The 26078-nt window shown below is 42.5% G+C and overlaps 1 protein-coding gene across 7 annotated transcripts in view; it reads left to right on the top strand.

Moving 5' to 3' along the window:
• The window catches only part of NRP2 (neuropilin 2), a 116849-nt gene that overhangs the window by 23216 nt on the left and 67555 nt on the right, over positions 1 to 26078 (top strand). For all 7 annotated transcript variants that reach the window (XR_010919814.1, XM_067548835.1, XM_067548834.1 and 4 more), the window contains exons 3-6: positions 14411 to 14592; positions 20798 to 21028; positions 21712 to 21867; positions 23938 to 24107. Coding sequence is in view for 6 of the 7 variants with exons in the window: in XM_067548835.1 (XP_067404936.1) it covers positions 14411 to 14592; positions 20798 to 21028; positions 21712 to 21867; positions 23938 to 24107 (739 nt within the window). In the remaining variant the exon portion in view is untranslated. The remainder of the gene's footprint in view (positions 1 to 14410; positions 14593 to 20797; positions 21029 to 21711; positions 21868 to 23937; positions 24108 to 26078) is intronic.

The raw sequence follows: 26078 nt of genomic DNA, 5'->3' as shown, positions 1-26078 counted from the left end.
CTGTATCTTCCGTGAATGAACCAATGGGAAGGGTTCAACTTTAACTGTGAAGGGAAGGGAAATCATAGAGGAAACATTCATGAATCCATTTGGTTACTTATAGGTTTATGGGCTGGAGAGGCAGAAACAGGTGTTTTGAGCTGGAGCTGTTCAGACAACATCAGCACTGTGTACAGTGGAGTCTGTGGTTAAACTGGGGCATACTGGAACCTCACTCTGCCACAATCCCAGTCTTTGTTCATAATCCCGAGATAGGTGGGTGCATGTTGACATTTAAACATTACATTAGTCCTCAGAGTTAACACCCACTGAATTGAATGGGACAGCTCACACGGTTCTTTGAGTTATTGTGTCCTGTTGTCTGTCTACAGAAGCATGCAGCCAGCTCTGACAGGGCCGTATAATCTTTTCCTTAAATGATAGTTTGAATTCTGAATTCTTCAGACACTGGTGGGGCGGAAGAAGTGCTGCTATGGTTTATCTCACCACTCTGCTTTACCTAGCCTGCTGAGCGCAGGAAGGTATTCCTGTTGGAATTTCTTGTATTGTATTCCTGTTGGAACCGTTACAAATTAAGGGCCAGCTTGTGGCTTTAGACACTGCCCCAGAAGCCTGTGGGCCTCAGACACATACTTCTGAGTCACCGTTCTTCTCCAGTTTCATCCTTGCTGCTCATGGTAGTGATTTACTGCTGGCCTATCCCATCTGTAAATCACTGCTCTTCCTGCACTGGTTCAGCTTCTCTAGGTAAAGAGGAAGAGGATGGAGCCAAGGCGCTGTTCACCTATTGCAGGGAGGAAGTAGGCATATGAGTAGCCCTGCTTACTCCTGTGCACCTGGATCCAAAATCCAGACAGCCCACTGGAGGGATAAGAGAGATTCCTGCTGCCTAGCACAGGCATGTACTTCAAGTCACTACGGTATTTCTTCTGTATTTCCTCTTGTGTCTTGTATTGACCACACTTAATGAAAATCCAATGTAAAAGTAATAAAGCAGTCTCATTAAAACAAATGGACAATAACCACAAGTAGTGAAATACTAGTGACTGGGGGGTCAGGATGCCTGGATTCTGTTTGTGGCAGTGTTCCAGTCCAGTGTAACCCTGAGAAAATCACTTGGTCTCTTTTTTTGGTGTCAGTTTCTCCTTTTACAAAACAGGGATGATCATGCTTATGCATCTCCGAGGGTTGTTGTGAGGATTAATGAATTTTGCTTGTAGAGAACTTTGAGACCATATGAAAGGTGCCATATGTATAAAAAATTATTATTCTTTGCAGTAGGCTTTGAATCAGGCCCCTTAATCAGTAGAAGCCTTTCCCCTGACTTATAGGGGCACTGGATCCGTTCTTTAATGAGATTCCAATTACCTTTGCTGCATGTAGTTTCTTAATTTATGTTACTCAGACATTTATTTATGTATGAGAAAAAGGAGGGACTTGCAGTTAACATCCAGGACTGGGAGTTAGAAGACCTGGATTCTATTTCTACCTCTGCCATTAGCTTACTGTGTGACCTTGGGAAAATCACAAGGGCTTCAGTTTCCCTATATGTAAAATAGGATATAATGTTTAACTCATAGCCCACTCCAAGCATAAAAACCTGAGAGATAGAATCCCTGCAGATGAGGGGATTCTGTACAAAGGACACCACGTCATAACATCACAAAGCACTGGGTCAGAATGCTAAGCACAATACACGCTGCTTATCTAAGAACAGAGCCCAAGAAGTCCTCATCTGACCAGCATGAGTTTTGCCATCAAGTGTGAAATCTGCAGTAAACAGAGGCAGCAGAATGCAAAAAAGTTATTGGAACTGCAGGAGATTTCTGATTGGCCTTGGTCCAAGGCTGGCACATATCTATTTGCATTAAATGCAAATTATCTCTTATTAGGAGACTAGCACTCAGATTTATTTGAAATGCAGCTGTTGCACAACACATCAAGTAGCAATGTAATAACACACTGAGTGTAAATCAATTTGCTTGCCATACAATTCCAGATGAGCTAATCACAGATATGGCCTACAGTTCATGACTAGCTTATTTTAGCCACTCTGACATATCAGTTCAAGCATACCATGTCAGGCCTTCACTATGCTGGATTAGTAGAAAAACCATTACAAATAGCAAAGAACTTGATTTTTTTTTCTTTAAAGAGAGTGCTTCATGGGATCACCACATAGTGTTAGACTGTTGCCACTCATTGCTTTTTTGTTTTGTTTTGTTTTTTGTTTTTGTTAGAACAACCAGTTTAGAGATGAAGACTGCCAATATCTAATAAGTTTCTTAAACCAATTAATCTGAAGTAGTGGGGAAACTATCAGATCAAGATCTAGTACCAAAGATGTCAGAGAGTTAGCCCTCTTGCAAGTGGGACAGGATGTGGCTGAGCAGCTAGCCATCTGCACCAGATTGCCCCTGAGGATCAGTCCTCCAGGAGGAACAGAAGACACCAAAATAGAACCAAGGAAGAGAGTGAATCTTTCTTGAGGACCTTCAGAATTCTCTTTTGCCGACACAAGGAACAGGTGCCCACTCAGTTCAGTCACTGATAGTGAGAAACACCACCCACAACAAACACAGGCTGCAGTTCACAGATCCTCCTTAGTGCTCAAACAAGACATTGTAGAAAGAACTTCCGTAGGAACAAGAAGTGGCCAATGCACCAGAAATTCAGTGGAATTCGGAGCTAGTAGTTATTAACAGACATCCAATGAGAGCTAAAATAACCTTATCATCTGTCAGGGGATTCTGGGCATCAGCTCTGACTTCTTTCCTACGATATTTGTTTAATTTGTGCATGTTGATATGTTTTATTTGCATTTTTTATTAAAATAAAAGAGGAAGATATAATAGTAGGCCCAGGAGTAGGGATACTGGCCCTGACATGTGATAACAGTGTTTAATCTTTGGTAGCCCTGACCTGTGGCAGGTGGCTATTGGAAGGAAATAAATCCCGGTCCCTTACCAGCACTCCTGTGTGTCACATGATTATTACTGGGGCAAGAACCCACCAGTATCCTGTGTTTGCTGTAGCCTGCTTAGTTATTTTACTCCCTTTGATTTCTAAAGATTTCCTTTGTGATCATTACATTTTCTCTGATTTTCCTGTCATGCGGCCTCCACTTTCAGGCAGGTGGTCAAGGAGTGAGACATCTTTCTGTCTCTTTAAGAATGGAATCTTGGGATTTCTTCTGATGTCCAACAATTCAATAGAAAGAAACCCTTGCCTTCTCATGCCCCCTCCTTGTTCTCCCTTTCATCTGGAATCTGGAGATGTGAGGGTGATAGTAATAGAGTGTCAGAGGAAGTAATTGATTCCTCACACACACAGAGCATTCTCTTGCCTTTAGTGTCAATGGAGCTGAACCAAAGCCTTGGAGGGTGAGAAAGATGTGTAAACACTCCCTGGCTGAGCTGTCAGGGCAAAACAGACACATGGGGGAGACTGAGTGAGAGAGTGAAACAAAGGATTATTTTAACAGCAAAGGAAAGAAATATCTCTGAACAAAGGAGTTGCAGGGCATTGTTTGTGAGGGCAGTAGAGAGATTTCAGTTGTCTGGGCTGGTAGATTATAGTCACCCGATTTCCAAATCATCCCTCATTAAGAGGAAATAGATCGATCCACTTCACATTCCCATCCACTGCACTTTCTGCTTTTCCCCAAGTTTGTTCCTCTAGGGCCTTGCTTACATTAGACTGTTTTATCACTCATAAAATGCTGGTCTCTGGTCTGCTCTAGTTCTTGGCCCAGTGCTAGTATCTGTGGAGCACTAACCATTGGGAATAGTGGCAAGAACCTTTCTAGTGCAGACACAACTGTTGAAGAAGCTACAGTTTTGGCCACTCAGCTAGGGATGGATTCCCACAGACACAGAGGATGTACTTGCTACTGTAGGACTATCAAGAGGGTACACACTTTTTCCCCATGGCAGGTCTTAACTCCATCCATGCCCTCATCCAGCCTCTTCTCCAGTGATACAGTTCCCCAGTGTTCTCGCCTGCTTTCGGGTGAATGGTCGGTATTTCTAGATGGTGTGCAAAATTAATGTTTGAAAATTGTACTCTGGCTAGGAAAAACTGCAGGCCATTTACCAGACAAGCCAGGATGCTTTTAGTCACACTAGGTTGATCCATCTCTGGACTGCACTATACTTAATTGGCTGGGATGTTCAGGTTTATGTGCAAATTATCAAATACACGATGGTGCTTTAGGATATGGTGGAATACAATAAGTGGCTTTCCTAATGTTTAGGCATTGTCGAATGCACAACCTATCCAACCCCTTAGAAGGAGGGAGGAAAAGTAGATCTTCAGTGGCCACTCCACACCATCATTAAGGACAGGTCTATTAAGGGGAAACAAACTGCTAGGAGGATTAGGGTGGGCTGATCATTTTTGGGTTCCCTTAGTTTTAGGTTAATGTGGCTGGTGTTTGGTGCTATATTTATTCCAGGAGTGAAACAAACAAAAGGCTTTGCAATAAGTAGCAAAGTATGAATGGGTTCTAGGTAGTAGGGGGCCAGAGCTACACACTTCCCCTCTGACACTGACTGTGACTATTCCATATTTCCTAGGTGAGGAATCAGGCCCAGGTCTATGGATGTGACATGACACCAACTCGGTCTGTCACCAAGCTTCTGCCTTGTTCTTTTCTTCAGTGAACGTTCTCCTACTTATTAAATCTCTTATTTATTATATTTCTTCTGCTAGTGAGCAAGAGCCAGTGAGTGGTGACAATAAAATGAAATAGAAAACAAAGTCCAATTTTCTCCACAAATGGATCGTAGCAGAAGCAGGGAGGTGCAAATATAGTTTCTCAAGTGCCTGTGTGAAAAGGATGGGCTGTGAGTTGTTTCAATTCTATTACAATATTAACAAAGTAGAACAATGTGGAAGCTGGGGGTGATCCTTGAAGTATTTAATTCATTTTATTCCTGTTTTCATTCTGATTTTCTTTTTTCTGGAATACTAAAGACTTCTTGGAACAAAAGAGCCCTGAAGCTAAAGATAGAAAGGTAAGGAATTTATAGGGATGGCTGTAGATACAGAAATAAAATTAAACAGCCCATGTGTAACTCTCAAATAACAGCCTGAAGAAAACCCCTAACGTGCACATTAGCACATCTTATTTTCTTATATAATGAACAGTTTTCCAGCTATGCTCCAGATGCGAGCACTTCTTTCCTCCAAACCTCCTCTCAGCTGAGATCTGCCACAGGAATGCAGCCTGAAGCAGGATGGTAAAAAATGTGGGGGAAGTTTTCAGAGTTCATTTTGGTGAGGGGTAGTGAATGGGAGGTAGGGACTAAATGCTCATCTGAATCTAAACTTGTCAAAGAAGCAGTTTTAAAAATCTTTGATTCTCCTCTCTGCAAAGTATATTTGGCTGGATTTCACTTAATGTACAGTAATTGCTGGAAGAATCTCTACATCAGAAGTGCAATCATGGCAATGAAAAACCCAAAGATTATAAATAGATGTTATTGTGGTTTCCATTTTTATGTATTTATTAATTATTGTTGGAGGATTTTTTTTGTCTTTGAGGCATTAGGGAAGAAGTCTACCAATCTGTTTTGGGTTATTCTCTCTCTCTCTTTAGTGCCTGAATGCAATGGCTAGTTCTTCTCTCTTCTCAGAAGTTCTGGTCATTTAGGTTAGGAGGAGTTGAGAGAATAACCCAAAATAGAGTGGAAGAATTGTTTGATCATAAAACTTCACATATCACACACATACACCATATAACTCTAGACCTGATTCCCCTCTCACACCAGTTTTAAACCACTATAAGTCCATTGACACCATTGAATTTACATCTGATTTGCACATGAGATGAGGAACAGGTTCTTTGGGCTTTGATACTCCATTGCCCTGCAATGAGAGCCAAGTGGGCATAAAACACTGCCATTCTGAATTAGTAGTACTCTACTCCCCCTTTGCACTGGTATGAATGAGCTACACAAGCTGCAGACTGGAATCACACCCTTTATGTCTACACATCAATTTATAGATATAAATACCTATAGGTCGGGCCTGGTTCTGCTCTCACACGCATGTAAATTAGGAGTGACTCCACATAAATTCATGAATTACATTTTACATGAGTGTAAGTCAAATCCATTTGCTATATTTATAAATAATGACTATAGACAAAATCCCACTGGCAGCAAATATAAGATCATAGTTCTTTGCTATGATGTCATCAGAAAGATTACTTTCATGCCTCTGACATCATGACCATAAAATAAGTCATTTAAAAATCTTCTATACCTTTTCCAACAGTTTGACTTGTGTTATATTTGTATGCTGCTATTGCTGAAGATTCTGTAAAAGTTACTGGGGACTTTTCTCACATTTCCAAAATGCTCTATTTGATTAGAAGGCAGTTAATAGAAAAACACAGTGTTGGGTGTTGACACGAGAGCAACTGACAGAGCCAACCAGCCTGCATTGACATTAATTCTGTCTGCTGCTAAGGTCAGTGTTAGGTGGAGTGGCTGGTTGACTCGCCCCACCTAATGCTGATCTGTTCGATAACCATCTTTAACAAAACTGTTGATTCTCAGCTGTGACATCATCCCCATGAAATAAGGTATTCTTAAAGCATGTTTAAAAAACACCCACATCTTTCAGAGCATTTTATAAAAGGGATATCATGAAAGAAGCAATTAGATTGGCTGGCAAATGTTCTGGCTAAGCAGTCTTCCAATATGCCTGCACTTGCCGGCAGTATATTAGCCATTTCGATAGAATTTGCACTATAACAATGACTTTCCCCCCAACATTTCTTCCTATTCTGAGCAATTACTGTAGGACAGGACAAACAGGACAAAGGGGTGAATGCAGGGCTAAGAGGCCCAAACCAACACTGAACATTCCCAAATTTGGGAATGTTTGGATCTAATCTAAGTACCTATTTGTCTGTCTTTCTGTTTGCCTGTCTGTGTAGCCTAGACTAGTCTAATATAATATAATCTGTTTAATCAAGTCTGGATCCTATTCCTGGCTCCATTGCAAACTTCCTGTTAGACCTTGGGCAAGTCACCAATCCTCTCTACTTTCCTGCCTCCCAGGGTCTTCTGAGGATACATTCATTAATGTTTGCCAGGTGCTGAGATATTGCAGTCACAAGCACCGTGGAAATGCCTCTACTATAAATAAAACTAATAATAAAATGTTGGGAAAGTTGAGATTATAACTTTGCAGCTCATTCCCATCTCTAGATCACAAGCGTGCGTCATGAGATAGATAAAACTGGCCCTATTTGCAGTCTAATATCTCTCCTTTTTTGAAAGGCAAAAATAAAAAATGTAGAAAAAATACCATCCAAGCAAAAGTCTTGCATGTGACCATTACAGTTGGGAAGCTAGCTAATTTTCAGGCTTTGAGGGTAGGCACTGGGATTGTACTGGGAAATCATGAAGGTCTGTATGCTTTTCTCTATCCTGCTTTTAGCCAGTGACTGCATCCCCTCCTCCTCCTGCTACCACTTGCTTATATGTCCCTGCAATGTTATCATGTTTCGATGATGCGGGCCACAGCAGCTAGGAGGATGTGGTTAACAGTAGGTTTGTTGATCCCTGATCTTGCACTGAGCAACATGAATTTGAGCTCTGCAGGGTAGCTGTAGGGTGGGACTGCTGGAGGGCCCAGAGATCTCTGGTTACATTCTTTCTAGGTGGATACGGATGTTTCTGGACTTTGTAGCTTGCTGGGGCCATGGAATGATGGAGATGTATGTTGGCTCAGATCAATTGTGAGGAGGAGGTATTGATGTAGCCATATCCCAAGGAGCAGCACAGCTGTTTGTCTTTTGGGGGCCAAGCTACAAGAAAGAACTGAGGTGCAAACTTGGGTGGCAGGACTTTGGTTGGTTCATGATAGTCACACACTGGTTCCACTTAGACTACTCCCGTGAGTGAGGCAAGCAGGATTCACTCCAGCATATAAGCTGATTGACAGTGTAACCTTACAATACTACAACACTAATTGCTGCAACCTCAAACCTTACCTTTTGTGTGCTAAGGGCTCACACCAAAGCAACTTACAAACTGGAGAAAATACAGAGCAGCAAGATACAGAGCAATAGACCGGACTGGCCATAAGAAAAAGAAGGGAAGAGAGTGAGTAGTAGAGACATTAAAAGAGCCTTGTACTGAATTATAAAAACTCTCTTCACATCGGTAAATCTGGATCACTTTCTATTAAGAATCTTTAATAAAATGCAGCATTTGTAGACGTTAGATGTTTTCTGGCTCACTTTGTTAAACAATTTCAAGAAGAGTAGCTGTGCATGTATTCCTCTCTCTCTCTGCTCCCTCCCCCCATTGCCTGGGTAGGTAGGAGCACTTCGACTTTCACTCCCTGCTTCATGAACACCCACTGATGTATGTTCAATGCTGAGAAAACTGTTTTTGAGTCTGTTTGAAGCCCAGCTACCTCCCTCCTCCTCAAGCTGATGTTGCAAGTAGTTGTCCCACTGATGTAGACTCCTGGTTGGCATCCATGTACAGAAAACATAGTTAATCCCTTCACCACATATTCTAATAATGGGTACTGATCACTGGGCCAACCATTAGTATCACTGTCTTGTTGGGGAGTGGACTAGGAATTGGCTATGGTATTTGACAGTAGTTTCCTCTGTGCAGATATGACCTAGCAGCTAACCAATATAGCTGTTCCTTGAGTTGGGTTATGTTTATTTAACCAATGGAATTATAGTAAAGCATATGAATGAAACCAACCATCTTGTGATTGGCTGAGGTAGTTCAGATGCTATCATGCCACTGTGCTGCCCCACCCAACAATGAGGTGTTCATAACTGTCTGGAAATGAAACAGTAAGTGCAGAAAACATCCAAAGATTTTTTTCTCCCCCCAACACTGGAAAAGGAACCAAGTCTGGAAATTGTGTTTCGACTCAATATAAACAAAGTTCTAGCAAAACCAGATTTTAACATGGTTTGGCCAGTGACCCAACCATAACAGAACTACACTTAACAGCATGCTTGAGCTTGGGCCAATGTGTGGACAGAACCTATGTGTGAAAGAAAGTGAGCAGTTTACATTGCAGAAGTTAGACTGGAGTCTCAATTTAGTACATGAATTCTTGGAATGAACATTTTTGCTCTTTCACTTTTAAGGCATAAAGCATGAAGTCTAACTAGTAAAGAAAGCAAATGCTCTTACAGTGCATTTTGGCAGAAATAATATCCTGGTCTGAATACTCTCCCACTTTGCAGATCTGTTTATCAGTACTGTAAAAACATAATGAGAATTTTGCCTGAGTAAGGACTACAGGGTTTGGGCCAAGATTTTTAGCTACAACAAAAATCCCTTATGTGTTTATATTAATTCCACACTTGGCAAAAAAAGATCCCTCGACCTCATGCAGACTTATTTAGTTGGTTGTAAGATTTGATTTATTAAGGATTAGTTTCATGAGGAGAGAACTCTTTTTTAGATGCTTGGATGAGGCCAATTGTTTTAACGTAGACAGGAGCAATTATTCCCCAATGAATAAGTCATTATATGAATTTAGCCTTTTTTTTCTATTTGCAAATTGTCTGTGAGCAGATTGCGAAATTCAAGAGTTTTATTTGTTGTTTGAAATTATTCACAAATTCTTGGTCTACAGGATGTTATAGATCTTGTGATTTTATAATGTGTTGGTTGATTTCATAAGTCATGTAGTATTTTTTCTGTATACTGATTGGTTGATTTATGTTATGGAGACAGCATGAACTCGAAAGTCCTGCTGTGCTATTGAGTTATATAAACAAGAGAATAGAAACAATGTGATTTGACTTACGGGTATGTAAACTAACCTATTCAGCACAAATGGCAAATTTTACAATCAAATTTACAATTTGAAATTCACTTTTGATGAATATTCAACTATTCATGCTAGTAACTCAGGAGCACACAGACATTTACTGAACGTGAAAGGTCTGCAAACATGGTTTAAAAAAATGTCTTGCATTAAAGTAGATGTTCACAGGAAAAAATGTCTTCACTGTTTGCTGAGCTCTGGCTGAAACAAACAAAGAAACAAAACCCTACCAAAACAAAGCGCTACTCAGCACACACTATTTTTCCCCTGGGGAGAGGATATGAGAGAGAGAACAAACCACATGTGACAGATGTTAATCACGTTGCTTAATGCACTAATGGAAGCTGCCTAAATACTCCTGTGTGAGGCCAGATCCTCGAGTGGTGTAAATCAGTTCCATACACCAGCTGAGGATCTAGCCTCATGCATCCTCTGGTAGATCATTCTTTTTAAATGAGTTTTTAAATGTGATTTGGTTTCTTTCACACTGGCCAGCCAAATTGTGTTTGTACCAAATTATAGGCTGACTAGTTACAGCTCACTCAGTGCCTGGCCCAGCACAGATAGCACTTTAGCTTCAGGCATTTTTCTGTTGGAGCCCAGCCTGATTAACTCCCTGAAAGGAGTGAGACCTGGCCTATTCGAACTGCCTTCCCTTTTGAGCTGCACATTCAGTTCTTCTCAGTTTGTTTTGGGCTTGTTTCTTGATGAGGTATGCATGTGTTGCAGAACAGTAATTAGTCACATGAGACTTCTTCTGTGGCCAACAGGCTACTTCTTCTTTCAACTCTCAATTTCCAAAGAAAGGATCTTGTGACAAAGTGGAAAGTAAGAATCCTGGCACTGTGTAACATTTCTGAACTCTCCTGTTCCCCTTGAGGACATAGCATGTTGTTTTAACAGGTTGATGCTAAGCAAATAAACAGAAAGAGAGATGGGTGGTTTTCTGTAAATAATGTTATGCTGGTCAGAGACTTAACACAGAAAGGAGAGGGAAAGTGTTAAAGATTACATGATATTCATATAAACCTGTTTATTTGCAACACACAGATACCAGTGCTAGCTCTAAAATAGGCCAAACTAAAACCAGAATTATTGTTTATTTGTAGTGCCTAGGAGCCCTAGTCATGGACCAGGAGCCCACTATGCTGGGCTCCATACAAGCACTGAACAAAGAGATGGTCCCTGCCCCAAAGAGCTTACAGTCTAAGTGTAAGACAAGACAACAGGTGGATACAGAGAGACGGGGGAATGCAAGGAAACAATAAGACAATATTGGTCAGCATGCTAAACAATGTCTTGGCATACCACTACGGATCCAACATCACTAAGCTTTGGATGATTTGAAATCTGGCTGTAGATCTGAATTGAGGGACTTGGACCCATCTCCCTAATAGCCTTGAGAGTTTCATTCTGAGATATAAATATATTTTGCATGGTACTCGCCCAAGTACTGAATACAGAACTGTTCTATAGATAATTAATTAGACCTCTTTATTTGCACTGAATTTTATGTCAATTCACACAACAGCATGTGCACTGACATAACTCCTTGCCTTAGAATCATAGAAGATTAGGGTTGGAAGGGACCTCAGGAGGTCATCTAGTCCAACCCCCTGCTCAAAGTAGGACTAACCTCAACTAAATCATCCCAGCCAGAGCTTTGTCAAGCCACACTTTAAAAACCTCTAAAGATGGAGATTCCACCACCTCCCTAGGTAACCTATTCCAGTGCTTCACCACCCTCTTAGTGAAAAAGTTTTTCCTAATATCCAAGCTAGACCTCCCCCGCTGCAACTTGAGACCATTGCTCCTAGTTCTCTCATCTACTACTATTGAAAACAGCCTAGTTCCATCCTCCCTGGAACCTCCTTTCAGGTAGTTAAAAGCTGCTATCAAATCCTCCCTCATTCTTCTTTTCTGCAGACTAAACAAGCCTAATTCTCTCAGCCTCTCCTCATAAGTCATGTGCTTCAGCCCCCTAACCATTTTCGTTGCCCTCCGCAGGACTCTCCAATTTGTCCACATCCTTTCTATAGTGGGGGGCCCAAAACTGGACACAGTAATCTAAATGAGGCCTCACCAATGCCGAATAGAGGGGAATAATCACTTCCCTCGATCTGCTGGCAATGCTCCTACTAATGCAGCCCAATATGCCTTTAGCCTTCTTGGCAATAAGCGCACACTGTTAACTCATATCCAGCTTCTTGTCCACTGTAACCTCCAGGTCCTTTTCTGCAGAATTGCTGCCTGGCCAGTCGGTCCCCAGTCTGTAACAGTACATGGGATTCTTCTGTCCTAAGTGCAGGATTCTGCACTTGTCCTTGCCGAACCTCATCAGATTTCTTTTGGACCAATCCTCTAATTTGCCTAAGTCACTCTGTATCCTATCCCTGCCCTCCAGTGTATCTACAACTCCCCTTTGAAGTTGGGAGTGCCTTGATGATATAAATTACAGACCGCAGTTTCCAAACTTGGGCACCTACCCTGAGTGCCCCAATGCCTCATTTGGGGCTTACAAAGTATCCAGTTAGGCATGTCAAATGGCATTTGGACACCTATGTGCCAAATGGTGCCAAAATACAGGTTGTAGGTTCTTAATTTAGTCCCAAGTTTGCAATTTCCCCCCAAGTACTTGCATTTAGGGTTTCACCCAGTGCTTTAGGAGGAGTTGGTAGGGTAATAATAATAATAATATCCAGCTCTTATATAGCACTTTTCATCCATAGTCTCAAAGCACTTTACAAAGATAAATAGCATTATCCCTATTTTATAGATGGGGAAACTGAGGTACAGGGCAGAAAAGTCACCCAGCAGGCTAGAGGCAGAGCCAGGAATAGGACCTGGGTCTTCTGAGTCCCAGGACAGTGCTCTGTTCAATAGGCCATGCTGCTGCCATTTGTTATAATGTCACATTTGGTATGAGATGTATATTGAACACCATTGTTACATGATTGAGCATTTACTGCTTGTCTATCTTTTGTTCATGCACAGCCATGTTCTACTTGATGGGAGTGTAATAAATCACCATATAAATAAATATATATATTTCTTTCCAATTAATTCAATCACTGGTTAATTAGATCTTATATTTAAACTGATGAACCCTGAAGAAATAAATAAGCTGTAGTAAAAATTACCAAATTCCACACTTTATTTGGATCAATTTAAGCAGGTAGTGGATTATACAATCAATGGCCATGGGACATTCTGTTTAATTAATACAGGGAGGTTAACATTTTGAATTAAATCAAAGGAGTAGTACCAGGAAATCCCTTCTGATGATAAAAGATGGCCACAATGAAAAGATCTGTTGTCCAGACATTGTTATCCATGTTGTTACAGATGGCCTTGAGCTACTGAATTTAGGGGGGCAGATCCTAAGCTGGTGTAAACTGACATAGATCTATTGACTTCAGTTGAGGATCTGCTCCCAGATGTGGAACCAAATTGCCCGTTATGAGAGTGTTTGGATCTGGAGTTTTGTCTCAGGCCCATCTCTGTGGATTACAGGCACTTCCGTGGACTGAGCTGGTGGTGTGTGTTAACTAATACTTAAATCGCTTTTCATATGAACTTCCTCTGAAGCCAGTGGGGATGTGTGTAAAGACTTCAGGGTTGGGCACAAGATATGATACTTCCACTCCCACTTGCTGGTCATATGGATAATGAGATAAGCCACTTAATTCAATCAAAGTGATAGGTATGGAAGACTGTGTATACAGAGAGTGTTAGAATGGAAACTCTTACCAAGTAGTCTAGAGGAATGAGCATGGACCTGGCACTCAAGAATATTTTATTCCTCTTGCTGCCTTGCTGTGTGCCCTTGGACAAGTCATCTAGGGAGGGAATATCAAACCCTTTGGTATATGTGCTCCTAAATCACTAAGGTGCATCTGAAAATCCCATCTTTACCTGTCTGTGAAATGGGGATAATGATAGCAACGTATCTACTAACATATGTACAAACTATAACAGAGATGGCCTAGGCCCCAAAGTTTAAGATGAAAGACAACAGATGGATACAATAAACAGATAGGGGAGCACAAGGAAGTGGTCAGGCAGTTATGAACAGTGGAATAAGCAGTGATCACAGCACACTAGCTGCCTAAGAATTATCAAGTGTTTTGTAGGCATCATGGCCTAGTGTCTTTTAAGAAGAGATGTTAAGGCAGATAGTTCCCTGGAAGATTTTTATAGGGAGCTTCTCTTTTGTGTAAGCAGTAGCATGGGAGAATGCATGATGACCACTTGTCTGAAAATTTGGCAAATGGGCAGTCAAGGGTGACATGGTTGGCAGAGTGTAGGTGAGAGTTTACATCTGTATAGTGGAATAGAGAGCCGAGATAGTACAGATGTGGGCCTCAAAGGTGAAGACAAGTAGCTTATGCTTACAGCAGTGGAAATGGAGAGATGCAAGCAAGGGGGTGACATGGTTGAAGCAAGCAGCCAGGAAGATGATTCTGTGAAGTATGCATAGGGTGTGAAGAAGGACGCATTGTGTTTGTGCTATATGTTCTGTGACATCACCCTATTGGTCATGTGTCTCTTCTGTCTCCCTTTCCACTCACATGGACAGATATGACTTTATCGAGATACGGGATGGTGACAGCGAGTCTGCAGACCTGCTGGGCAAACACTGTGGGAACATCGCACCTCCAACCATCATTTCCTCAGGCTCCTCTCTCTTCATTAAATTCACCTCAGACTATGCACGTCAAGGTGCCGGCTTCTCCCTGCGCTATGAGATCTACAAGACAGGTCAGTGTCAAAGGCAGACTTTGGACTGGCAGTTCAACAGCACCTATCTTCCAAGCAATTGACATTAGGATCATCACAGAGCAAATCCCGTCAGCCACATTTTCAGTAAGATTTTTAGCACATGCTCAGTACAAAGGGTTTTATGTTTCTTTGGCAAGTCTATTTCATCACATTTCCAAGAAGGTAAAGATTTTAGTGGTACATTATAGTGCTTTTTGATTCATATCTTAGCATGAAAAGCAGGTTTCCTCATTAAATTATCTCTTGCATTCCAGAACTACAAACACTGTGTCTTTTCTTCATGGCAGGTATAGTGCTTGTTAAATCAAGGCTAAGTGAAGATTGTCCCTCCTTTAGAACTGCATAGAGCTCCTGTGGTTATACAATTTAAGCACTGATCAATGACTCTGTTTTCTCTTTCTGGAAGGCAGGGGTTTTGTAATGGGTGTATTGCTGGTTTAAAGGGGCTGCTGCCTGCAGTGTCATCAAGGGAGTGAGACAGGAGGCTGCTGAGTTCAGTATAACAGGAACTATTCATAATTCTGTTCAATACAAAACTATTCTGGAAGAAAGTAAAAGAAGCTCTAAAGCCTTTTTATATCAGCTCTGTCTAAATATTTGTCAGAACTGCCTGCATGAGAACAAGTAGTCTCAAGAAAATAAGAAGTGTGTGTGTGTGTGTGTGTGTGTGAGAGAGAGAGAGAGAGAGAGAGAGAGAGAGAGAGAGGAAGGGGGGGGCACGGGGCTTGTACGCACTACCACATATGTCTATAACTTACATCACCCAAAGGAGTGACGTAAGTTACACCAACCTTAGCACTAGTGTGGACAGCGCTGTCGACGGGAGAGCTTCTTCCACCAACATAGCTACCCAGTGGTGTGCTGAGGGAGGGAGTGGGGCGGGCCATGCCCCTGCACTGGCGTGTGGGGGCACCGGCTGGGCCCTCGTTGGAGCAGCTGCCCCCCTGCTGTCGCAGGTGGCTAGGGGCCGCCAGGCATTAACAACCCTGGTGGTTGTGCAGACCCCAGCACAGGCCTGCTGGTGGCCGAGGGCTCCCATTGCAGGGGGGCAAACATCCTACTAGCCCCTCCAGCCCCATGCTGGGCACAAGGAGGGAGCTGCACGGACCCCGGCCACACAGGGGCCAAGCAGACAAAGGCAGGGCTCTGAGGCAGAGCCCATCACGGGCCCCCCGCCACTAGGCGGCCCAGAGGCATCTGCCGCTGTCACTGCTCCCCTCCCCCCCACACACCTGCTGCCCCCACAGTGGGGGAGAACTGGGGGAGAGCGGGAAACGGGCCCACAGACCCCCATCACGGGGTGCTGCCGCTGATACCACCACTGCCGACGGGGGATGCAGATGTAAGTATTGGCCCCCGGGCACTGGAGGCCCATGGCACACCACTGTAGCTACCACCTCTCCCGGAGGTGGTTTTATTATGCTGACAGGAGAGCTCTCTCCCATAGGCACAGAGCATCTTCACCAGACATGCTACAGCTTCTAGTGCAGACTAGTCCTGAGAGAGAGAGAAAGAGAGAGCTTATACTTACGCTCCTCATGTGCATACATTTTGCACAAGAATATCCAAGACTATTTGTCATAGGACCAGGCTCTGTGCCCACATTCCATTGCTAGAATACTGGAAGAAAACACACAAGTTTCACGTCATCAGTAGAATATGAAACAAACACATGAATATACTTGGGAATCAAAAATAGGCACAGCATTGTTTGTTTCTCTTCCAGAATCTTCAAAGAAGGGCAGAAGCATTAATACAAGCACATCAGTACTTAGTGGTTTTGAGTGTAGTTATATGTTATTTAGAGAGATAGATGCTCATAAGTACAGAGTGACATACGCAGAGTCACACAGACTCGGGTGCAGATGACCGGCTCCATGGGGTTGGGAATACAACTCAAATAGGATTTCCTAACTTTAATTTAGAAGAGGGAGGGGAGTTGGTTAAAAAAAATCTATTAGTGTATCATCTGTCTGTGCTTGGGGTGACTTGTTAAAATGGAGACTTCATGAGCTGGTGGCCATGTAAAGCTTTTTCCATCCAGTAGAGGGCAGTGGCACATGCACGTACACGCACCCACCCACCAGCCAGTTCATTACATTATTGCTTCAGTTAATGGTTAGGACATTGACTAGTCCTGAGGGGGTTTAGTTAACCCAGCAGGACTGGCTGTTTTCGTGGGATCTGCTGAGGGAACAGTGGACGCCACTTGCCTTTGCTGGCAGTCCCAAGTCCCATGCCCTGACTTTTATGTCATGAAGCAGCAGGGGCTGGGAGTAGTCCAGTATGCAGCAGTGGCCAGAGCTGACACAGAGCCAGGGAGTAGCGCTATGCCAGGGAGTAGCGCTATGCCAAGAGGCCAGCTGGCAGGGAGGTACAATGGGCCGGGAGTGAGAAGCACTCTGTCCACTTGAGTACCAGACAGGAAGGGGCTAAAGTCATGGGGAAAAGGGACTGTCAGAGAGAGAGGAAGTAGGGGGTGCATCAGAGAGGCAGAAGGCGTAGAAGGAAAGCAGGAACTGGGTTTTCTCATTTCCTGTCCCTCAGCTTCCCTTCTGGTGCAAGTCCTTGGGACGGGGCTTCATCAAATACAGTCCTTGTTGGTACTCAGTGCAGTTAAAATGTTTGCAGTCCTCTCTGAGAAGGGCTCTTGTCTTGAAACCACTCTAGACAAAATTCAAAATATCCTCATGCCCGGGAGGATAGAATGAACTGAAGCCAGTTGTTTACGCAATCTCAGAGTGCATACAGCCCACCTGGAGAGATCAATGTCCCCTGAAACCATCTTCAGATGTAGGGTAGGAGGGTCTCTCTGGCCCCAGGTCTGTGATGTAAACAAATCTTGCCTTTTGTTTGTAGACAAATAGATAGGACAGATGGATCAGAGGTAAGGTTCAGTCAGAACTGGTGCTTATCCTTGGACGGTCCACTGGCTTTAAAGTGCATCCAATTAAGATACTCCATGTCAGTGAATGAAACATCATGGTTCAACTTACCTCCCTCTTAAAGGTGACCTCTCTCTCTAACACACATGTGCACGCGCACACACACTTATTGTGCAAAATGTGTTAAACTACCCCGCTTACTAGGTTAAGAGAGGCACTTGGCCTATAAACAACTGCTTCCCAGTTGTAAGTCTCCTTATGTTGTATTGGTCAGTTTTGCTGTGATGCTCTAAAAGACATTATCCAGGTCATAATTTTCAAATATGCCTAATGATTTTGAGCACTCAACTCAAGTGATACAGCTTAATAGGGCCTGAATTTCAGAAAATGCTGAGCAATCGTCTCAAGTTTGAGACCCAGAATCATTACACTTTTGAAAATGTTGGTCCCGTGGTACCAAGTAAACCCTGCTGATAGATACAGCCCAGGTAAGTTTTTGTTTTTTTTTACTACCTGGTAGAATTTTCAAAGCTTCTTTTTTAATTAAAAACAGAAGAAGAAGAAGGAGAAATTAAGCCCAATTTGAAAACCATTCCAAGAAAAGAAAAATGACCGACTCCAGTTTATGAAGGAGTTCATGTATAGCCATGATACTGACACCTTCCAGGAGAGATGGGTCCAAACCAAAACCTGTCTCCAAATACCCCTATACTTTGGGAGAGATCAGATCTGAACTTTATGGTGTTAGCCATTTCTGGGGCATTACAGTGAGCAGTTTGGCAGGCCTGTTTTTAAGTGGTTGTCTTTTAGTTATTTATGTGCTGAACTGTTCTATCAGTCTGATCAGTGGGAGCATTTAGCACATATTGCTGAAGTAAACATGATTACCATTTAATATTTGCAGCTTATCTTTAAAGCCAGTCATTGTTTGCTGGTTATAGTTAAACTACTGACAAAGATACTAACTGCTAGAAGAGACCCAAATGAGGAAATCGTTGCTATCTAACAGTATCTCAGTTATGTTTCTGTACAGTCCTCAGAGGACATTTCCTGACAGTCAACATCTGGTTTATTGAATATTTCTGTGCTTTCCTTCTCAGTTTGGAGTATGTATTATTCTCCTCATAAATCTGGCTGCCTTTTTATTTGATCAGGAGTAAATTCATTCTTATTGTCGTTCATTCTATTGTCTTGCAATTTTGTGCTTGGCCTCTGTATTTCCCACTGCATTATCCAGAGAAGCTGGCCATTCTCCTATAGTCAGTCTAGAAGTTTCTCTCAATGTTACTCCACCTACAGATACTACAGTACCAGTGGTCCAGCTGTTACTTCAAGTTGCTCTCCTAACTCACATACGCTAGTGCAGATCTTAATAACAAGGCTCCCATTAGTCCCAAGAAGACTTGCACTGACTGGGTGAGTTGGAGCAACAAGTTTATAGAGGAGAAGCACATCATCCCTATAAAACAAAAGTCAAAACCTTAGTGAATGTTAATCCTGTGTTACAGTCATGGAGTAAAGGGCTCTCTAACACCCCTTTACCCCTCTGATGGCCCACAGGCTAGACATTTCCATTGTCAATTGTCCAGCCTCTAAAGAGCAGTGGTTTTAAAGCAGTCATGGCATGAATAGGACACAATCTCTCCTCCTCTGCCTCTCCCCAATCACCACCCCGAGGCACCTTGGAACTGTAAGAAAAAGGAGGCACTTAGCTGGCTGTGGTACGAGGGAGGCCAGCATCAAGGTCAGCAACAAATAAGTGATGACATTGTCTGTCCTATTGGCAATCAGAAAGTCTTCCTCAAGATTAGAAATAACTAACATTTCTGGTGCAGACAGCTGAATAAGAGAGAAAGGGCTCTCTGTTCCTCCTGTCAAGAGAATCAATCTCTCTCTCACACACACACATGCACGCTCACACACACATGTGCACGTGCGCGCGCGCGCGCACACACACATACCACCCCTCCCCACTCCCGAAATCTTTCAGCGGCCACAGCATAGAAACGTAGTTGACTAGCCATTCGTAAACTCTACAGTCACTAGGGTGCTAGGCTTTGGGTGTTGCAGAGAGGTTGCTCTACTAATTGCCACTCTGATGAAAAGTAATACTTAATATTGATAATTAATCACGGATAATTTGCACTTTGCTAGCAATTGTCCATGTGAGGGTTTCAGAAGCTTTACAAACAGCACTGAAGTGTGCCTCCCAACTCTTTTGTTTCTATGTAAACATTATTATCCCTTCTTTGCTGGTAGGGTAACTGAGGCACAGAAAGGATAAGTGACTTGCCCAAGGCCTTGCAGGACGTCTGTACTGGAGCTAGAAAAAGAACCGATCTCCTGACTCTCATGGGGAAATTTTAGCTCAGATATTGCAGTGATGGGTGCTAATACTAAGTTCTAAAATAGACTTATTGTGGGCAACGATTCCCTCAACTAATTCCCCAAAAATATAACCCTAGAGAGCTGGTTCTTTAATTTGACCATATGGGTGTTTTAGCCCTTGTGCCCATTTCTCCCCCTACCTCCCCACAATATGCTGGGGGAACCAGAATATTACTTATAGTCCGTATTAATTAGGACTGTGTACACTAGCCCCGTTGGAGTGTGCTGAGCTGACCATCAATATGATGAGTCTAGGTCCAGCAGATACATTGTTGGTGAAGGTGTATCATGAGAATGATCTTGATCATAAAAATGATCTTAAGAAAGACTCCATCTTGGAGTCTTCACTTCACAATGCCAGAAAAAACCAGCTCAGAAAAGCCTGTCTCCAACAGTCCATCTGTAGACTTTAGGAATGGGGAGAAAAAGAACAGCAAACTCTTCCTGGTGCCTGACCCACTATTGCTGACCATGCTGGTGCCCAGGAGCATAACCTCTGTACTGTTGGCAAAATGACATTATAACCCTGTGTAGCAACAGGTGTCATCATGTTGCATTGCAGTGCAGCTTGGGCTTCCAACCTTTTGGGTGTGCCCATTTCCTTAATACCATTTTTGGAATATTTGCAGAGGGATTAGCGATTGATTCTGGATGAGGTTTCCAAAGCAGCCTAGACACATGTCTACAATGAATGTCAGATGTGTGTCCAAAACCCTTCAGAATTCTCTAACAATCTCACCCTCTGTCTTTATAAAATTTACAAAGCTCTTGTGTCCCAAGAAGTTTCCAGCAAAAATCCTGATAACCCTTTGGATCCAGAATGAACGTTCCCTAGCACACAAGGTGGCGAGAGTCATCAATGTCAGCCATGTGGTTGTTGTTAGTTACATCTGCTTTTTCTACCACTGCAGGCTCTGAAGACTGTTCTAGAAACTTCACCAGCTCCAATGGCACTATTGAGTCCCCAGGATTCCCTGATAAGTATCCCCACAATTTGGACTGCACTTTCACCATCATGGCCAAGCCAAAGATGGAGATCATTCTTCAGTTTCTGACCTTTGACCTAGAGCATGACCCCTTGCAGGTCGGAGAGGGAGATTGCAAGTATGACTGGCTGGACATCTGGGATGGCATTCCTCAAGGTAAGCACTGGGGTGATGTATCACCAAGGCTTTCCTCCATGTCTGGCTATTCTCCCGTTAACCAACAGTAATGGTGAGCCTGAAGAATTCCATAGAGGGCATGACTCGTCGGTATTCTGCAGCACTGCCAAATACAAAATATTGTTGGCCTTTTCCCAGCAGTTAAATGTGGTGATGATGCCAATCCTATCTGTCCCCAGTACTGAGTTTGTCCCCATGGAGTGTCATCATAGACTTCATATTACTGATAAACTGACGTCTTTAATTTTCTAATTGTATCATTGGATCATTTGAGTTAGAGAGGAAAAAGATGTATTGATCACTGAGTCTATCTCCCTGCAAGTACAGAATAAAGTCTGTCCCAGAGAGGATGTATCAAATGTTATATATAGTACCTAAATAATACAGTGATGGATGTGTTAAAAATGCAGATAGATGGACACACAGATGTGCATTAAACTGATACTACATTTGATCTACCTCTGTTCTCAAAAAAATATAAGTGATAGAAACTAAACAATCAAAAATGCCTTCATTTCATCCTGATTGTATCTGTAGGGTTGATTATTACTCGCTATTCACTACCAATGTATTCTTGCCAAGTAGTTCTGACTTGGTAGCTTGGGTAAAGACTAAAGTCCAACCAAAAGGCTGGCGCTACTTTGTCGCTCTTTCTTTTGCAGTTGGCCCTTTGATAGGCAGATACTGCGGAACCAAGACCCCTTCTGAGATCCACTCAGCTACTGGTATTCTCTCGCTTACCTTCCACACTGATCTTGCAGTTGCTAAAGATGGCTTCTCTGCCCGCTACTACTTGGTACAGCAGGAGATCCCGGAAAGTAAGTTGGAAATTTTACGGTCAGGCCTGTTTGTGAGACTCATACAGTCATGTGAGCTTTTTATCTGAATTTCTGGGAGTGTTTCCATCATTTCGTCTGTCTGTGTATGCAAGCATTTGTATGAGTGAGTCAGGATGAGTGTTTTCAAGAGGTCATTTTCCCAGAGAGTGGAACAGAGAGAAATGAATGTAAGTATATTTTAGCTTCTTTAGTTAAGGATGAATAGCAATTTCCATCTTAATTTTACCTTTTCACTTGCTCATAACATTCTTAAATTCCTTTTGGGTTGAAACTCCATGTCTGGTCTCAATCAAAAGGTTTTTTGGAAAATATGGGCAAAATTGGTACACCCATATTATTGAAGAGTGGGGGGAAAATACACACTTTTCCCAAAATACACTTTCCCAAAGTGCCCATTGGAATTTTACATTTGTCTAATTAAAAAATGCCTGAAGCTAGGAAGTTCAAACCTAATCTTGTTTTATTAGCCCTTGTTAAAGAAGGGGAAAATATTTGGTTTGATTAAAGTAAGTACTGTTCTTTTAAAATTATGAACATTTAAATTCAGCAAGTTAACACAGGCATGTTAGGAAAAAAAAATTTTTTTCATGGCATCCTTCACTTAAGAAAATGGTCATGAGCTTTCTGTTACTGTCACACTGTCATGCCACGTTACAACAGAAAATAGCTTCAGGACACCCTCTCCTAAATTTCAAGCCCTTCCCTCTCCAAAAAAAAAAAAATAATAATAAGGGAGTGTGGCTGTGGCCCCCACATTGAGAACTCATAATCTAGAGCAGTTTAGAATAATGGACATACACATTTAAGGTCTGCTGTGCTAAGGACATTTGCATTATGGCTATCTCTCTTCAGTAGTCTTGCATTAGGTATGTCTCAGTTAGGAATGCCTCAATTAGGGTTGCATGAGTTAAGGATGCCTCAGTTAAGGTTACTTCAGTTTTTCATTTTTACTTCCCCCCCCCCCCTTTTTTTTTACCTATTTTTTCCCCTTTTTATTCTCTTCTTTAAAAACAGGGAAGTTAAATGTAAACGCTAATGGTAATGCACCATAAAGTTTGAAAAATCAAAGGGACTAAAGTCAGAATTAATGCAAAAATGTTAGAGTCAAATCCTGCTCTCATTCACGCTGGTATAAATTGAGACTTTAACGGCACCACTTAGAGCATAATTTGGCCCGTGTTTCTAGTATGGTGTTAAGTCAGCTGTGTTTCACATATGGGACATTAGTAGAGCAACATCAGTTTACACCAATTGAGGGTCTGGCTCATGAAATATTTGCTTCTGATGTTTTCTTTGTGGAATTTATCTTACTGTTTCTTATGAAACATATGCGTAAAATAGATAAGATGTGAAACGTGGCTGAGCTAATGTAGATTTAAAAGTCTTAAAAGAAATTCAAAAAGTTGGGTGCTGGATCTCCCAGTCTTAATGGTAGCAAGCTTTTAAGACAGTGTACCCCATTCAGCTCATAGGACTTCCCAATAGAACAACACATACCCACACATAGACAGCTTTCAAGTCTGAGCACCAGTCTTGATCACTCATATAGTTTCCCATTTGACTCTGGCAATGGTGGCATATGGCAGAGATTGCATTCCTTTGTGCATTCCTTTTCTGCCTTTCCCCACTTTGACTGGGGGCTAGAATTCAGCTCTTGACTTCAGGAGGTTATAAGTTGCCAAGAAGGTTCACAACCAGGTGAGGGGCTTGGCACATCTTGATATGGGGTGGGAGGGGGAGGGATCATGGTTACACAAAGGTAGAATAACCCCATCATAGATGGGAGAGGATCTGGACTGAGCCACATGTGTTAATTTGCTGAGGATCTTGCAAACATAAGGCCAATCCTGTCCTTAATGTTGCCTAGTTTTTTGCATTGGATATATGTGCACAGATATTTCTGTGTAAATCCCATCATCTTGACAGACATATGCGTATGATCTCGGATGCTGGTGAATAATTCATGATTTACTTCCAGTTGGAAGTAAAAGATACAGAATTTGTAAATTTGTCTCTGTGCGTGTTTGTGTGTGTGTGTGTCTGCTCCAGACTTCCAGTGCAACGGTCCTTTGGGGATGGAATCTGGCAGGATCTCCAATGAACAGATCACTGCCTCCTCCACCTACTCGGATGGGAGGTGGACCCCACAGCAGAGCCGACTCAACAGTGATGACAATGGATGGACTCCCAATTTGGATTCCAACAAGGAGTTCCTCCAGGTTCGTACAGATCCCCATGAGAGGAAGAGGAAATGCAGTCCTAAATTATCGAGGATGAACATTATATCTTGATTTTATTAAGGCTTTTGGCACAGTCTCACATTACAAACTAGGGAAATGTAGACTAAATGAAAATACTATAAGGTGGCACAAGTGCTTGAAGAACTGTACTCAAAGAGTAATTATCAATGGTTCTCTGCCAAACTGGGAGGATGTGTCTACTGGGGTTGCACAAGAGTCTGTCCTAGGTCTGGTACTAGTCAACATTTTCATTAATGACTTGGATCATGGAGTGGAGGGTACACTTATGACATTTTCTAGGAGGGGTTGTAAGCACTTTGAAGGACAGGATTAGAATTTAAAATGGCCTTGACAAATTGGAGAATTGATCTGAAATCAACAAGATGAAATTCAATAAAGACAAGTGCAAAGTACTAGACTCGGGAAGGCAAAATCAACTGCACAACTACAAAATGGGGAATAACTGGCTAGACAGTGGTAGTGGTGAAAAGGATCTGGGGTTTGTAATGGATCATAAATCGAATCTGAGTCAACAATATGATGGAGTTGTGAGAAGCGCTAATATCATCCTGAGGTGTCTTAACAGAAGTGTAGTATGTAAGACATGGGAAGTAATTGTTCTGCTTCATTCAGCACTGGCGAAGGCTCAGCTAGCATGCTGGGTGCAGTTTTGGGCTCCACATGTTAAGAACGATGTGAACAAACTGGAGAGAGTCCAGCAGAGAGCAACAAAAATGATAAAAAGTTTAGAAAACCTGACCTGTGAGGAAAGATTAAAAAAATGGATTTGTTTAGTCTTGAGAAAAGAAGTCAGAGGGGGGACCTGATAAGTATTTTCAAATATGTTAAGGGCAGTTACCGAGAGGATGATCAATTGTATTCCATGTCCACAAGAGGTAGGACAAAAAGTCATGGGTTTAATCTGCAGCAAGGGAGATTTAGGTTAGATATTAGGAAAACTTTGTAATGATAAGGTTGGTTAAGAACCAGAATAGGCTTCCTGGGCGGTTGTGGAATCCCCATCATTGGAGGTTTTTAAGAACAGGTTGGACAAACCCATGGCAGGGAGGGTCTGGGTTTACTTGGTTTTACATGGTCCTGCTGCATCACAGGGGGGGATGCACTAGCTGACTTCTAAAGGTCCCTTCCAGCCCCACATGTCTATGATTAATGTGCTGTAGAGATGGAAAATTTGGGCTATAATACTAGGCTTTGCAACAGTTTGTGTTGCCAGACAACTGCTGCAGCGTGCAGTATTGAACTGACCTCTAAATCGCTTTTGTCAAAAGCATGGTATGCTAGAGGCCCAGAATTGTCTTCTGAGCAAGTGCTGAAAGGGCAAGCTGGCATTGGCAGGCACCACTGTGCGAGCCTTGTAGCCAGCATTGGCAGAGCGACGCTGGGAGAAAGCATCTCTGCTGGAGGCAAAGCTGACTTTGGCAAGGCCCCACCAGTGCACTCCAAACCTTCAGCTTTCCTCTCTCCTCTGCTTTGAGCCACGCTGACCATCTTGCGGTTAAACTGACCTGCCTTTGTGACATGCAGAGTCAGCAGTGGGTGAGCTGCTGTTTAGGGAAGTCAGGAAGACTCTGCTTTTGTGAAAGGAGCCTGCTGCTGGCCCATTAACATTCCTGCACAAGTCATGACTTGACCTTATGCCCCCTGAACCTTGATGGACTTTCCAGAGAGCTGAGAGAGAGAGTCCTGCTATTTACCGAGATCATTGACGCTGCAGCCAGCCTGATGGCTGGAGTCTTAGCAAAGTATTGTGAATGTGCAGCTAGAATAATATTTATTCTGCTGAAGATGTAGTAAGCACTGGCAGTGTGGAGTTCTGTTCGGGATTTGACAGAGGAAAGGCTTTCTTTAGGACCTCCTTAGATGCGCACTGTCTGTTCACAAAGGGTTTCTGAGTGGATATAGCATTGTGAGATGTTGCCTGCTAAATGG

Source organism: Emydura macquarii, unplaced genomic scaffold (genome assembly GCF_026122565.2).
Source record: "Emydura macquarii macquarii isolate MOO-44397 ecotype Brisbane River unplaced genomic scaffold, CSIRO-AGI_Emac_v2 contig_1253, whole genome shotgun sequence".
NCBI lineage: Eukaryota > Metazoa > Chordata > Testudines > Chelidae > Emydura > Emydura macquarii.
The sequence above is the reverse complement of the archived record's forward strand: the minus strand, read 5'-3'. Positions and strand labels throughout refer to the sequence as shown.